Source organism: Camponotus floridanus, unplaced genomic scaffold (genome assembly GCF_003227725.1).
Source record: "Camponotus floridanus strain SB8 unplaced genomic scaffold, Cflo_v7.5 scaffold1, whole genome shotgun sequence".
Lineage (NCBI taxonomy): Eukaryota > Metazoa > Arthropoda > Insecta > Hymenoptera > Formicidae > Camponotus > Camponotus floridanus.
In genome coordinates, this window is record NW_020229214.1 from 3,296,200 (window position 1) to 3,314,081 (window position 17,882).

Genomic DNA, 17,882 nt, shown 5'->3' on the forward strand with positions numbered 1-17,882 from the left:
TGTACATTTTTTCCTCGAACGAAAAATACTTGTCGAACAAACGCGAGTCTTCGATATGATCGTATTGCACGATATTTCGATTTCAATGGAAATTGGTTGCAGTTTGCCTATAGACTTCATAAGTTCCGAGAATAAGAACAGATCTGTTACGAACGATAAATAAGTCCAATCTCATTTTGAACGATAAGAACTTTTTCCTGCAAAGACTTCAAGATTCAAAAGCTCTTTTTAATTCTTCGATGTAAATTATATATTTCAGAATAAAATATATAATTCAGAATAAAAAGTGATTAAATTTTTATATCGTCTCGTAATTCGATAATTAAAATTCGGTAACGAGATAAAAAATTAAAAGAAAAATAGACCATTAGTGGAAATATTTTAGTTTTTTAATTATTAAACGCACATTTTTCATTAATTTATATTACATTATTAACTCGTGCGTATGCAAATCTATATGCTGTCATTAAATTCTATCAGAATTTGTATTTGTAAATATAATATGTAGCCTGCAAATTGCATAAAATAAATTTTATATTTATATTTGTTATTATAAAAAACATAAAAGATAATGTTCAACGCATTATTTCAGGCATTAAAATATATTATGTATATAAATTTAAAAATAAATTTAATTACTTATAAAAAAGAAAAAGGGAGAGAAAAAGAGAGTAAATAGAAAAAAGAGACATAATTTTGTTTGGAAAGATAATATTGTATATACAATCCACAGGATTATTATGTTTGTCCGTTAAATTTCTTTGGAAGATGTAACATATGCTTCGTATTTTATTTTCTCGTTTTACACCGCGACGTATCTCAAGAGCAGACGCTCCGAAGGGTCGCGACAGCTCCGAACTTTTGTCAATATTGATCCCCCTCTCTTTACACGCGTGGGGGGTGTACTTACGCGTTCGGCTAACGTATGTCTTCGATTTTTAGAAGCTTTAATGCGTTTCGCAAACAGACGACCGAAAGCTACACTTTAGTCTCGCCATTCTCAATGCATCCCATATGACTAATCATGTTTTAAATCACATTACGCGAGTCCACAAGCGCTCAATTTGCAAGTACAACATTCGAAGTCTCAGCATGCTGGACATGTGAATCCATTGACGGATTTAATCATACGTTTGCTCTCTGCAGAAAGTAAAACAGAGTTAGTTAGTCTCCTTTGTAAAACGCATCGCAGCTACATGTTCATGAACATAATATCGTTAGTTATCGTCGTACGTAGCGAATAAATTAAATTTCCATAAAGTATAGGACACAGAAATTGATTTTTCACCGTCTCCCTCGTTGGCGTTACCTACAATCTTTTGCGACCTCTGAGCTATTGGAAAGGTCTCGTGTGTACGACGGGAGGGCAAGAAAAAGATTTCAAACTGCCGGTGCCCATTTATCGTCGCGCTACTTTGCTTTAATTAATATGCGCTAACAACGTTAATTAATGCGGCATAGCCACGACGGGTGACCGACGAGGACGTGCAGAAGGGACAAGGAATTCTCTCCTCTTTCGTCTGTCTATCCATCAAGAGCGGCTTGTGTCGCATTCAAACCGAGTTGGCGCCTGCCACCCCTGCCACCTTAACTTCGACATCAGAGGCTTCTGGAGCGATATTATCTGTAGGAAAGTGCTCGAGAATATTATACGTGCGTAGTGTACATACCCTATCGGGGCCAGCTACTTTAACTGTACTCGACGTTGGATGATAGAGAGGAGAGGGAGTAAAAGGGAGGGGGAGGGGGTGAAAAGCAGGAAGGTGGAAGCATCCACTAGACGGTAGCGACTACTGCTAATCGAATTATCGATCCCTGTCCGCGTTCTCGAAGCGAATATTAGATTTTCCGCGAATTTTAATGTACGACGAAGCCCAACAGGCAGACTTCTTTTCCTCTTTTGGAGAACGTCAATGTGATAGTAAGCAAAAAGATTTATGTCGAAATAAATTTGCGGCGTCAAAATTGTTGCTTTAATGACAATCGCATATGTCTTTTTCCGCATTTTTATTACAAAATTTGAAAATTAACAAATGATAATATCTAAAGTATACTACGAAAATTAACAAATAATAGTATCTAAAATATACTACGAAAGTAGATTACATATTTATAAAAATATGTGCATTATTCAAGAATCTATCCTTGAACAAAAAATATCGCAATTTATTGTTGCTTTTTTCCCCTATGTTAATTGCTTATTTCAATAGATACGCTATGTGTTTTTCCGTATCGATGAAAGATCTGTTATTAAGCGATGTAATTTAATCGTGTAATTTTACAGCTTGAATGTTAAAGTTGTTGTGTAAGTAATTTTATTAATTTTATATGAATTTAATACCACACATTTTTGCATTTGAAGAACGTAGTAAATTGTAATACATTCTTCTCGCGTTTCAAATAACACATTGAAAGACCATTATCGTAGAAATTGTGTATTTTGATAGCTTTTCCAATATCAAATGCGCACGGTTGTTAAGTTAATTTGCAGTATAATGTTATAAACAAAAAATGTTTGAAAAATGTTGCTTAAAAAAATTATTATAATAAAACTGTTAACATTTATACATATGATTTAACATATGATTCTATGCAATGCCAGTTCTACGCGTGCTATCCATGTATTATAATTCTTTTATTATTATTATTTTATTATTCTTTATTATTACTATTATCATTATTATATATTATTATATATTAATTAATGTCTAATAGAAGTATTCTCAAAACATTTATCGTGAATTATTACTTGCATGGAGACATTAAATTTATACGATTTTAAAAAAAGTCTCGACTGTATTTTTTATTTTGAGAGTATTTTTTATTTTCTATTTCCAGTCGCGACTTGTTTTTCCATCATATCGCTTAGCAAAGAGCTAGTTTATTACAAGTGAGTGATTTTTTCCTTCCTGCATACGTCGGATCTAATTTTAGGAGCTCGATAGCAATGCCGCAACGCATTTCTCTCTGAATACGGAAGATTCCGGCCGCATTCTGCTTTCAGGTGTCCGCAGGTAAAGATGAATCGCAGGAACGTTCAAGGGAAGCACTTACGCGATGGATACATACATATACAATACATACATGAGACATCGCGTAAGCGTGTTCAAGGCACGTTCCTTCGCGCAGAAACCGCGTGCGGTCGGGCGGTAGGAACAGGGATAGGTGGGAGGAGAGAAGGAGGGGGTTGGGAAGAAAAGCAGGAACCTCGGAAAATGTCAGAGAAAAATTCCAATATGCCTCGAAATTCTGGCGGCCGTGCATGGAATGCATCTGAGCCCCTTGATTGTGCTTCGGTAGCATATTTTTCTCGTACTTCCGATATTGCACCGGCGAGTTCCTCGCTTTATAACTGCGTGCGCCATTGAATCTCCGCTTTCCTCGATCCGTGCAAGGTGCGCCATGTGCGTCCACAAAGGACACAGAACTTTCTTCCCATTTGTACCTATATCAAAAGCAGTTTTTGCGATCCGTTTATTTTTCCTATGACCGAATGCAAGATATTTATTTCATTTAAATGTTATATCAAGTGTTTAACGAATCTCTGTCATAATTGATTTAAATTTATAAATGATTATGAAATTGATTATTAAATTATTATAAATTGATTATGAAATCTATATCTTTCTGTAAATATTTTTTAATCTTGATGTATATACTTTGTTGCAGGTGATGCCTCTTCCCCGTATAAACTTCTTGGCCATTTCATCGATACATTTGAGCGGCTCGTTAATGCTAATAATGCCCATGTAAGAAATAATCGTTGACAACGTACCGATTATTCTCCATCCATTGACGCACTTGTTTCATCTAGTGCATAATTTTGTCGTGCATTCATAATCAATCCGATCATTGGATACCGAACTGAAATCGATTCGACATCTAATATCATTGGCGTTATTTGAAACAGTAAATGATTGTCTACGCACCGCAAAGTATCGATAGAAGATCTTTTCGCGATACAAGCCACGTACCCACTCGGGTACGGTAGATCCTTGGCCGAAAACCAGCATCAAGATAAAGTCAGTGGGAGCTGCACCGCAGGATGCGCGGGAACGGGTGGTGCTGTTAGTGGTGGATAACAATTCGTTGGAAGAACCAGCGAGCGGCGAGAAGGGGGGCCACGGAAACGGCCCCCGAAAGGGCCCGCTGGATGGTCTAGCCTGCGAGCAACCATCGAGGAGACCTAATCAGCAAGAAGGTAAGAATATCCAAACGACCGAGACGCAGGACTCCGATACCGACTACGGTTCAGATCTGGCCGCGGTGGACACCGGGCTGGGATCGATCGACGAAGGTGTAGACCTCAATGAAAGGATCGGAAGCGAGAAAACAAAGCGGCCGCAAAGCCCCATAGTGTCGACGATCGACAACGCCGTCCCGATCTTGATACACTGCAAACGTCATCCGGAGGAACTCAACGGCGCAGCCTTGGAGCTACAATCGACCGGTAATAATTCCGACGCGCGTTCGAAGCGTTCGGAAAAGACGTTGGACGACGGCAACGACGACGGCAACGACGACGAGCAACCGGCGAGGAGAATCTGCGCTGCTCATCGGCACAGAGTGTCCTGTCACATAATACGAACCCACGCGGAGCCACCCTGCCGAAGAGACCGAAGCCGACCTTGTCGTGTTCATGATCGCCGACGGAACTGCCCGAGAGGAAAATCGACGGAGAGACCAGAACACCGGAATCTGAGATACCACGATCCGGAGAACGCCATCATTCGATTAGAACAGGATCCGATACTTCGTCCAGTGCGCATCCTCGGTTGTCCTCCAACGGAGGATCAGGAGATATCTTCCTTTCTGGAGCCAGCTGGGCCTAGTTGCGTCTACCCGGGCATCAACGTGAGTCAGTTCGCCGGCGGTGAGCCGTCCTGTTTCGCTCAGCACAATCCGGACAATATTCTGCCCAAGAGCCACGTCGGCAACATCGCCAGATTCCTCGACGGGCCGAATCGCGCCGTGAAGGACATCAATCGCAAGATCCTGGCGATGGCACGTGCCATGACGCCCGCCTGGTCGCTACGTCTGCTCGGCGTCAGCTGCGGCTCCGTAGTTTGCGCCTGGGGACTTTTGCTAATATTATCCGTGCTCGGTGGCGGCGCCTCGCATGGCACCGGGATCGGTAGTTTCGGCCTCGGTAGTATGACGGGTACGATGGACGATTTGAATCCAATCAGGTGTCCTTGGGCATGCACGTGCGGCGGACAAGAGGTCGACTGCTCTTATCGCGGCCTGACGCAAATACCTGGTGACCTGGCGAGCTTGCTCATCGCGGAAAAACTGTAAGTAATTATTATAATTTGGAGAGTGCATGATATGATTGTGCTTATAAAAAACATTTGTATAATATGCATTAATGTGTATGTTTGCGTGTGAAAAATGAATTCTTTCATAAAATAATTTTACTCAAACACGCGTTGTCTTAAAAGAAAAGACAACAATTTGACTTTCTTGTCTTGTTTGAGTATTGATTTTCTAAAAAAAGCTACTAAAAATATCTAAACGTAATAATTACTTCACTTATAACATTACACATAATTAGAACGTCGATATTATAATTATACGAGAGTAAAATTAGCCGAAGATTTAATTTGTGTAACTATAGTTTTTAGTTTCTCGAGAAAAATCATCAATGATGATTTCAACCGTGTCGAATTAACGTCTCATTTAAAAATTTCAGAAGAGACAACAATTTGACTTTCTTGTCTTGTTTGAGTATTGATTTTCTAAAAAAAGCTACTAAAAATATCTAAACGTAATAATTACTTCACTTGTAACATTACACATAATTAGAATGTCGGTATTATAATTATACGAGAGTAAAATTAGCCGAAGATTTAATTTGTGTAACTATAGTTTTTACTTTCTCGAGAAAAATCGTCAATGATGATTTCAACCGTGTCGAATTAACGTCTCATTTAAAAATTTCAAGTGGGAGATTTTTATTTGACTTTTCGAAGATTAATTTGGAATACGGGACAAGTGGACTCAACGCGTAAATTTCGAAATATTACGCCATGATCCCAAAGCACATTCATGCATAATAACGCGCGTGTGTTTCAGTTATATAATTGATGTTTTTTAACATTCGCATTTTTCGGTTTTTCGTTTTCGATACATGACGAGCCGTAGCACTACGCGGCAGATATTTTCAATTTATTTATAAATCAACCGGAAATCTAAATTCGTGTTTGCTTTTGAGAGAGACTGTTTCAAAATATCGTCGGTCAAATAATCGATATGGCGATAAAAAAAAATCGACTCGCCTGTGCGGATCGTAGCGTTCGCTTCGTTATTCGCAATCCATTCCTTCGGGAAACAATCCACATCGTCTTTTTTGCAAAGCAACTGCTATATAATGAACGTTGGCTTCTGCCGCGGCTCAATAAGTTCCTTTCGCTCGTGTATTTGTATACGCATACTTAATTGAACCAAATTTAACAGCGAACACCGCGAAAAATTCAACGACGGAGGTTTTCGAGTCATGATATTTGCATATTTTTATCGAATCGAGATACCGAAATAACGACTATTTAACAACTGCGCGCTCTTGTTGCCGGTTGGGACAGAAGGTAATGCAATAAAACCGGGGGGCAACGCTATAATATACATTACAGTCGGCAATAAAAGGAGATATAAAGAATGCCTTACGTTCTCCCGAAGAATTCTCAGAAATATTGCAGTGCTCCCTTTTTACCAATAATACTGTCTCGAATATTATAGTACCACGCACATCCGCACATTGCGCTCAATAATGTCTCGGTATATTTATATTGATTTGACGCGAAATAGGTATCCCGATTTTCGGGTAAGCGATATTGTCAGGAGTCCATAGAATGAACATGCTTTGTTTCTGCTTTACGCAATCTGCGCAATTCAAATAAAAGCACCGACATTCATTGAAATGATATATTAACTCTTTATCGGATCTTTATTTACCGATGCAATATTGCACAATTTGCGAGAAACGTATTTACTTTTTTTCGTATTGTATATTTTCAATGAGATATTACAATGTCATGATCATAATTAAATCAATAGTAAATAAGGTAATAATAAAACCCAGGTAAATATTTAATGAATGCAATATGAATTTTGATGTATTGTCTGAGTGTTTGCTTACGTAGATATTTAAAATCAGTCCCGTAGACTAATTGAGTTATAAAAAATACGTGCGCTCAATCTCAATTTCATTATCATATTTTTTTTTTTGAGACGATCTCGACATCACATGTCGATAAATCTGTGATGTTCAATGTAGATACATTAACGGCTTTTGATTAGCATATGATTAATATGCCGTAGATGAGCGTAGAGAGATACCAGAAATAATTAAATCCTCGAAATATATTGACACGCGATAACTCATCGTGAATGCTCGAAGGACCAATCTTGAAAATACCATTGACTCGAAACACGAAATAGCTGCCGAATCGACAGACGACGTCTTTTTACGCGAGATTACGAACGCCTAATGTGTTGGCGCGGGCCACGAAATTCATTACGTCTCGTAAGCACGGACCGCTCGTATCTCAAAGAATATGCGCGCGCGTGTCCTGCCTGTAAATTAAGTTCAGAACATCAAATCGAGCATCGCGACTATGACACATCGCGTTAAAATGCGCGTACGATATTGATGTTAAATATTAACATGTTTTTTTTATTCGTACGCCGGACGACACGCGTGGATATATTATTTGTGTACTGTTATGTGGACGCACGTGCGTATTTTGAAATTTGTTGAAACCATCGGATCGATACCGATATAATTGGCTCGAAATATATATTTGACGCAGATATATTGCAGATACGTCGCGTAATATATCCGGAACATCGACGTATGGATACCACTAACACAGTACATTATAATTTAACTAAAAAAGAAGTAAAAATACGTAAGATATGTCGCATAGAAGGAATTTATAGTAGCATTGCTCTAGCTTACATTATCACATTTAAACCACTATCGAGAATGCATGATATCGGTATTTACGATCGATGCCAGAGCGAGCGCTCGAAATGAGATTAATGATTGCAGTCAATATGCTTGTATGAAAGTGACGTGATTGATAGCAAGCATGTATAAAGTAAGACTACGAATACGGTGAGCGAAAAGATTCGAGAGACGGGCGGTGAACGGAAATACTATGGTATAAAAGTAACGTCATTTATTTTTACATTCCTTTTACTAAAACTGTTAACATCCAATAATTTCTATCAATTTTATTAAAATTTTGCACATATACATATATTTTATTAAAATCTTACACATATATTACATATCTGAATAAATAAGAATATCTTACATATTTATATATCTATCATATTTTATTAAAATCTTATCTTTTACTTACATTTAAATATTTATTATATAATAACGCAAGAGATAATTATAAAATTATAAAATTATAAAATTATAAAATTATAAAATATCACTTCACCTATATAAAGATTTTTGAATAATATATTCTTAAATTTTTTAAATACACATTCTCTACGTTTTCCATATCAATTTATGTTCCTAAATTCGCGTTAATCAATGAAGCTATAATAAACGTCGGCAAAATCATCAACTACAGGAGACGGGCGATATAGATGAGCCACTTTGATCACTATCCAACTGAGAATCACTGTTTATACCTGTTCACCCGCAGCGAGTCGATCTTGGGATAATTAGGAACCCAAGGCAACTAGATTTCCCTCTTCATAGCCAACCCTATCTAAATCCGTAGCCTGCAGATGGCTAAACGTTCCCATGTTATACATGAGTATACATTGATTGGTGTCACTACCAGCCATACCTTGCTATCAGTAGTTCGAATAAATCTCCGGGGACGGTTCTAAGCTATGATGTACATGATCTAACACGCCTGAGGAAGATCCTGGGTAGAATGTATATCGCGCACAAATATATTTAATATTATATGTAGTTTAATATTATATGTAGTGAATTAAATTATTATCTTGATTATATCAAGTTCATAATTATGTTATGCGTTAACAGGATTTTCTATAATAATATTTCATAACACGTTATTATGATCATATAATGATCATGTCATGTGAAATTTATCAATTGATATCAATCGATTATATCGGTAATATAATTTCGAAAACAAGGAATATATATATATATATATATATATATATATATATATATCCTAGTACTAAATTAAGAAATATTCTTTCTACATGACATGATATTTTTTATTATATTATTATATGATTGTAAAAATATTTTTTATTTCAATATTGAATAATTTTCAATAAAATTTTACTTTAAGGAGAATATTGATAAAATAATACAATAGTAATTCTATTTTAATTTTATTATTTAATCATTAGCGACAAATCTAAACTTTATTTTATCGCCCTGTTTATATCCAAAATTTTCGTTTTTTTAATAAAATAATGTGTCGACGATTAATGTAACATATTCTTTCTCGCATCGAAGCAACCATTCAGAAATTCACAAATATATAGAAGCTTGAGATCGATGCCGTACTTTGCTTCCGGTAACGTTCTGCTTTCATGAGTGGAGCACGCCGTTGTATAATAGTCGTACGTCTACGCGATATCGCCTGCACTTATGATTTTTCGATTAAGCTACGTAAACAGAGTACACGGTAAGCTAAACATCTGCCAGCATGGGCCAAGTGTTTGGGCAAGGCTCCGATACGTTCAGCCAACTAACATTCAACGAACTGACGTCCGTAAAGTAACGTCCTACATTCAGTTCACCTCGACTTGTAGCTACCGCACTACGATGCAGTAAATATTAGAATCGACACGTGTGGCAGCCATTTTGTTGATCCCTCACCATTCCCGATATTTACATTTTCCAACCGCTTGTAAGCCAGATTTTACCGACTATCTTCATGCCCGCTCGCTAAATACATATTTTCCTGTCAGCATTGTTCCATTATATTTATACAATCGCAGAAAATATTGTCGAGTATCTTCCAATTTTACATGTCAATTATAATTTCGGAGTGTCTTCCAATTTTACATGTCAATTATAATTTCGGAGTGGAACTGCCGATTATACATTATCGACAAATATATCTCACATTTCCATTATTTTCAGATTAATTCAAAAATCTATAACAATGCGAAGATATCGTAATATTATATTACATGATAATACTTGCAGATTTGTTATTAAAATATATATAGCTTTATAAGAGCTTTATAAAGATATAATTTAATATACCAACTGAATATCGAAAAACGATTTTTATTTTTTATTTTAGAAATTTTGGAAAAATTTCTCTCAATTTAATAATAAAATATTTGAAAAATCGCTCGTTCTTGTAATATGACCGTTACAAAGCTCACATGTGAAATATATTATATTACAATTACACAGACCCTGGAAATGTAACAAAATTAATTTATTAGAGACATTTTAATGTAATTCTGTAAAATCAGAAATTTCTATTCTTGTGATATTTCTAAATCAAAACATTAAAATTATGTTTTTGTACCATTCCACTCTGTAAAACTTCAAATATAAGAAAACGGTGGAAATTCATGAAATGAAGGTGATACGCATTTCAACTTAATTAAGAAATTCCAAGCGTACACTTTTTTTATCAAGCGTTACACTTTTTTAGTCCAGTCGCGTACCGCTGGCGAATTGTTAAAGTCAGTGACCCTCATGACGATCAATGATTTTAATTAGAATTTTTTTACGTGCAATCCCATGTTTCGCGACGTGTGAAATCGGGTAAGATATGTAGCCGGTTCCCTTCAAATTCCTCGAGTGCAATGCAGTGATCCGCATAGTTGCTCGCGCGGCGTGAAACTACCATGTTCGCTTTACGCGTTACACGAAATGGGAAATGTGAGAAAGTGATATACATGGCGTTTCGATAGTACTGCAGTGCGGTATGATGATATTCTATTCTGGATTAAGTTAAAACCGAAATGAAATTTAACTACTCTCAATTTCTTCAAAAATGTAGTAATTCTAAAACGTCTTTATTATTATTAATATTATATAATTTCTTGCAGAAATTGAAAGTTTTTTAATTGGTGTAATTAGCAATCGTGTAAAGCGTCCGACCTACGGGTATAAAAATATTAATAATATATTATATACTTATTACTAACAATTTCACATCGCGATCAATTTTATCGGAAAACAACTTGATTTCGGGGACTTTCAACGAATGCGAAATAACATTCTCGAGACGGTTGCGGAAATGCGGTAGGAATCGTCGGATATTCTGTACTTTATAACGCTTTGCTACGGAAGTTACGACGATGAGATCACGTCGCGTCAAGGGTTACACAAATATTTTCATTTTGACGTTCGCGCGTTGCGGCTTTAGGACCTTTCTGCCGTAGAGAGAGAGAGAAAGGGAGACAGAGAGCAAGACAGAGAGATAGAGATCGCTCACAAAATCGTTTATAAGCGCCCGGCAATTTTGAAGCGTAGCGACGAAGCACCGCCTACGGAAAACGCAGTTGGCGGTTTCCATCACGCAGTTATTTGGGTTACCTCACCGACATCGCGCATAATAGGTACGCCATAGTATATGGTGAGAGCGTGTATAGTAAGGATGGTAGGGGCTGCGGCGTTTTGCTGCCGCAGTACGGGGGTAGACGATGCGACGCGACGCGAGGGGAGTTAGCGCGAATATTTTACGGCACCTTCGGGCGAATCCCTCACGTACTTTAATTTAGACTCATACGCGAAAAAGTGGAGTCGGCCGACACATACATCGGACACATGGATCCTTAGATCCGCGAAATATAAAATGCAATAACGTTCCGCCAAGTTCGCCAGGATGAGCAGACCAACTTTAAGCGGCGCGCAGTGTTAAAAGCATACCGAGATTCCGGCTGAATATTTATGTAAATGCGGACGAAAGATTTCCCACTCAGGGTGTAAATTTTTTTTTAATTCCGTGAGCTGTGAAGATGTGCCGGTTGATTTATCTCGAATAATACTACTTTTCCAATGGATTAATAATAATTGCCACATTCGAAGGAAACATCATTTTTTATTAGAATGCGGGGAATTGTTAAATATAATAAATTTTTTGGTGTTATATATTATTGACACATTTTATATTTTGATGCAAAAAGAAATTCAATTATTGCAATGAAGAACGTTAATAATCGCAAATATTAAATCTATGAGTTATTCCAGCGCATTCAAACAAATAGTGGCTTCTCATAGAATATTGACCGTTCATTCTTTTCACGACGTTAACTACCTTTCAAGTTCATCGAGACTCTCAAAAACTTGGAAACTCTGAGGGATTTTCAAAACTTTAAGAACTTTTCAAAACTTACAAAGTACTATCGAGACACTTCAAGACCTTGAAATTTTTTAAAAATGCTTTCAGTATTTTATTCCTTTTAGTTTTATGCCATAAATTGGATATGATCGGTATCGGTATAATTTTTATTGATTAACTGACGACATTCTTTTCAAAATACATCCAAATGCGTTAGTGAAGCTATGTCTAGCTGTCAGAGTCTGTCAACATTATAATTAATCCGACCATCGATAATTAACTCAATGATAAACGAGGTGTCGGAGAAATGATTTGTATAATTATTTATAATAACACACCAATCTGTCGTGCGTAACGCGCTTTTGCTGGTGTACGCATCAGCAAAACAATTAATCATCACTCCAACAACAATTACAGACGATTACAGTGCGGATCGATCGAGATATATTGTAATTAGTATACCAACAGCGCCTTGCTACGGGTACAGTATTTGCAAAAAGTATATGCCAATGTCCATGTTGAATATAATATAATAATTTCAAATCATGAACTTATAAATTATTATTTTTATTACTGATTTTTTGCAGTAATTAAAAGTTTGTGTAGAAGTTATTTATTAAATTTTGACAAATATTTCACGTTTCTAAATTAATTTATTATTTTTAGAAAAATATAATGTTTAATAAAAATAATTATATTAATGCAAAGTAATATATTATCGTTGTATTGCATAATGTACGAGCAAATCGATACGACGCATTCATACGCGACTTCTCACATTCCGAGTACGTTCTTTTTCATTATTGTCTGCATTGAATATGTGTGTATATATATATATATATATATATATATATATATATAATTCACACACATACATACATATATACATGGAAGAGTGCACTTTCTATCGAAACCCGCGAAAGTTCCATTAGACGTTGTGCAGCTTCTATCGGAATTCAGGAAGGGTGTCGATATGTCTGGGCGTAACGATTTTCTACCTGGTTCTGCTCGATCCATTCTGACAGCGGAATTAATGGCTTTCCCGGACGTGAAAGTGCGCAGGTCAAACAAAGAATTATTTGGGAAAGGGTTGGTTGCATTTTTTCACGTTGTCGGATCTTGCACACACCTTCGACTTTCCATCAGATATTGTCCCGTTGGCCACCCTCGCGGTGAAAAATTGCGGCTATCTATTTTCGGATCAAGTGGAGAGGCTACGGAAATTACATTTTTATTGCATTTTATTGCGTTGTTCGGAAGTATATAGTACTATTTCTGATAGTATATTACATGTGTGTCCATGCCAGATGCAATTGAGCTCTTGTAGCTCAAAATAATTCAAGCGCCTGTTTTATCCGTCCTTCGTAATCCCAACATTTCACTTTCAAAATGGTAATTTTTAACTTATATATTTGTTTATATAATATTTTATTAATATACATAAAACGATAAAAACAAATATTAAAATTGTAAATAATTAACATAGAAAATGTAAAAGATACTTGTGGAATTTTTTTTCAAAACCATTTGCTTTTTGCTAAAATCTTTTTTATTGCTTTGCTGCATCACGTCTAATTATTTTATAACCCAAGTTAAGTTTGCTCGTAACATTATTTTTTATTATCTTCATCCATGCAATTAATATGCGCTCATTAAACGTTTAAAATGAAACAATACGAGACATTTTTACGACGATATACGATAAAGGGATGAGCGATCCATTTTAACGCAAAAATTAATGGCTTTACCCGACAAGAAGGCGCGTAGGTCAAGCAATGAATTACTCGTGAAAGGAGTCGCCGCATTTTTTCACGTTTCACGATCTCCTCCATTTCCGACATAATAGCATCCCCGCTGAGCGGTTTTCGGACGCGGGCTCCTTGGGTCGATTACGTGTTGGTATTATTACAGTATTCGCGGTTGCGGTAAGTTTTGGAGGAGCGGCTTTTTGAATTAATTATCACACATGGTGGATTCAGTCGCGTGGCACGTGACCATGCATTGACGGTCGACATTCTCGAATTTGTAGAATATTGTATTCGTCCCGCGTCCATTGCTACATGTATGCACGGGCACGTTTCCAAAATTCGATGGCTGCCGCAAACTCCACATCTGTCTTCCGTTCTGCGGAATGCTTTACAAGTTCACAACCCGTATATCTAGTATATGCATCTCGAGAAACTTTGAAAGTAACTATACTCCTGTGATAAATTGATATAATACGAGAAGAGAAAAAAGAGAAAAAAGAAAGATATAAAAATTCTTAAGAGAAAATATATTCTAGTTTAAAAGAATTTTCGTATCTTTTATATAAAAAAAAATAAAAGTACATTTTGTATATTTCAATATTACGATACATTTTATAAGCATTTAAAATGTATTATTTAAAAACGATATATGATAATATTTTGATACCTATAGATATATTAAATATCTTATGAGGAATAAAACTTCTAATTTGACGCAAATTATACTTTATTCTTAATGAATGTCCATAAATGAGAATAATTTCATCGTCGCTCTAATTAAATCGCTTTTAAGGAGAGACTGGATTATCAAAGCCGGCCTAACGATCGTCATTACGAAAGATTATATTTCAAAAGTAATATAATAAAGAATTGATGCAACCGCGATCGCTTTACGCCAATGATGAAGACTTTCGCCGCAGTCTGCACCAGATTGTCGATAAATCAGAATTAAGGCTTAGACATCTTATACGGTCGATTTAACCAAACGACGTTGATCTGAGCATAGGGTCTCCGTTGTCAATAGATAAATCTCCGTTTAGATGCCGCCCATTGTCGGCGGATTATGCGCCCATAGTTGATTCCGACTGGCTTCCATGGACCCAAACGGAGGTCGCGTCGAGATCAGAAGATTTCGAATTTTCAATCGGAAAACCTGTTGAAGGGTAAAAGCGACGACTCTCTGAAGAGAGTGGACGATTTTGTGGGATTATCAGACGAGCGATTCAAAAATAACCTTAATGATGGCCAGTATATTCTATTTCCTTGAAGAGATTACTTTTCTCTTTATGTCCTTATATTTGTGCTTTTGTCACTCGTACTGATTTTTCGTATTGATCGAATCCGCGGATATTGACAACGTCCGCTTTATGACATAGAACATTATGGAAAAAAGTATAATAAACAGAGATGCGAAGAGCATTATTCATCCATTGTAAATTATATTCAGAGTCTGGAAATAATGCGTCTGAAAATAATTAACATGATTTTCCATTATCTGGCAATAATAAATCTCTACAAAAAAAAATAAAAATTGAAAAATAATAAAATAGAATGTACGTGCTTTATCGATATTTCGAAGAGAAATTAATCGCAATATGTAAAAAATTAAATGCAAATAATACTAATTAATTAAATGAAAATAGTATTAATTAATATCGATATATGCCATAGTTTGATATTGTAACGAACTAGATTAAAATTTTTCTAGTGAAAAATATGACAAGTATTAAAACGAGTATACAATTAAGCAAACATCATGTAAAATGATTTCTTAAAAAAAATTCCCATGACGACGTTTATCTCACGCATTCGTTTAATAAAGCAATCCGACCGTCAAGAGAGGATTCGTCTCTTCAGATGTGCTCTCGTATACTTCTGCTCTCTTAATTTTCCTGCCCACTGCCCGGAATCCTTGACGGTCCCCGGGGTACTCGACAAACGAATTTTTCGAGGAATATCTGTAATCTCGACGATATGTCGGCAGACACGGCGAACATAAATAACAGCCAGCGGGATAGCGTACGACACGTCGCGTTTTCACCGCGAAACACGCCCTTGGATTTTTGGATCGTGTCCTCTGCCCCGGGAAGCGAAATTCTACCGCGTTTGCCTCGAGAAACATGAATCACGTGGCACATGTAAATGAAAAGGTGCGCGCACGTGTGGGGGGTGGACGCTACCTTCAAAAGGTCGTAAGTGCCGCGACTACGAAAGGAAAGGCGACTGAGCGAAGAAGAGAGGAAAAGGAGCGTGCTTGGTGTGTTGTACGCGGTCTGTCGGGAATTCTTTTTCTACGGGACGGCCACGCAAGTGCGGCGAAAACGTTGTTGCGGCTGCCTCGGTCGTCGAAATTTATTATAGCGTCACGTTACAAGCTTACTCGAGGGAAAAAGAGAAAGAGGGGGAAACGTAACTCACACAGAGACATGCTTGCGTTGCTTTTTGCGCGTGAATTCCACTACGCGTGACAGCGTATTTCAAGTACGACTCCGTTCGCTCTTCGTCCGACTACAATCCGCTCTACAATCCTGCGCTGGACAGAAGAGGGGAACGAAATTGTGTTGAGGGGATAAAAATAAAAAAAAAATGTCGCCATGTATCAGATATTTTCATATATTTTATCGCGCGCTTTTTCGCGATGGGCGGATTACAGCTACACATCAGCGAGAGCGAATCGTAACGTCTTCGTTTATTTTCCGACGCGCCTTTTTAAATTTTTCCCTTACCCCGTGGTCCGCATCCTTGCCTTTTCAAGTCCAGTAGCATTAACATTTATATTGCTCCGCTTCCCGCTTTCTCTGATCCCGATCCACATTTTTCGGACAATGCCGACCGCCCGCCGGGAGCTCGGAGCGATTCCACGCTCCACGATCCTGAGAACCTTTTATTATTCTCGTGGATCGTGCCGAGAGTCACGAAGAGCACACCTGGGGGGATCATCGTGCGAATTTCGTCAAGTTGACAATCGTGTACTCCGGTAGTCGATACTATGGAACTCATGTTACCGCGCCATGGGGACCAAGAAAAATACGCACATGCACATGTATTCCGTAATTACTTCGATTTTTACACTGAATTAATTACATACATCGATCGCACCTTTATAACGTGCATTCGCCGAGATGTTGATTATAGATGCTTACGTCAATTGCATATTAAAGATTCCAATAAAGTAATGTTGTGCTTAAGGGATATATCACAGAAAATAACATCGAGAATAACAAGAGAATAGTAATGTAAATGCTGATTTTAATAAATTTTAATAAATATTTTAATATTGATTACAATGACATTCGCAGTTGATAATCGCAATAGCTCGCTAGTAATGGCTGTTAAAAATTGCAAAATAAACAAAATTTTTGTACTTTATTTTTCTCTCTCGACGGAATAAATAACATATGTGCTGCGAACGTAAATGTAATCAAAATCGAGCGGTGATGATATTCGTTTCCTCCAAATTCAAAGGCAATTTCAATCAACAACATCTCAGTGCGCTCGTATGCGCTAAACGCGCTGAAAGCCTAAACGCAAGTGCCGAAACTTCGGCGTCGAGCAGAAAGAAGATTTATGCCAGGCGGTGGCGAGAAAGAAAAAAAATAAGTGTATGCACGCGAAGGGTGAGCCGAAGAATCGAAAGGGGCCCAAAAGGAAAGGAAGATGTACAGAAGGCGGATGGGGGAAGAACGCGAGAACTGAAAGCGAACAAGGGCAAGAGGAAGGGGACACGATGATGGAGGATCGAAGGGAAGTGGGTCGGCCAAGAAAAGATGAGCAAACAAAATGCATTCGTATATCTCTGGCGTCTGTCAAAACAAGTGACGGTGCTTCGTTGGAGATCTTTTTGGTCACCACCTCGTCTCTGGTCGTCTCC

The 17,882-nt window shown here is 37.2% G+C and overlaps 1 protein-coding gene across 2 annotated transcripts in view; it reads left to right on the forward strand.

Annotated features, from left to right (window-relative positions):
- Positions 1 to 3,952: 3,952 nt before the first annotated feature.
- The window catches only part of LOC105258434 (protein slit), a 330,476-nt gene continuing 316,546 nt past the window's right edge, over positions 3,953 to 17,882 (forward strand). For both annotated transcript variants that reach the window (XM_020029755.2, XM_025409792.1), the window contains exon 1: positions 3,953 to 5,294. In XM_020029755.2, coding sequence (XP_019885314.2) covers positions 5,002 to 5,294 — 293 coding nt within the window. In that variant the 5' untranslated portion in view covers positions 3,953 to 5,001. The remainder of the gene's footprint in view (positions 5,295 to 17,882) is intronic.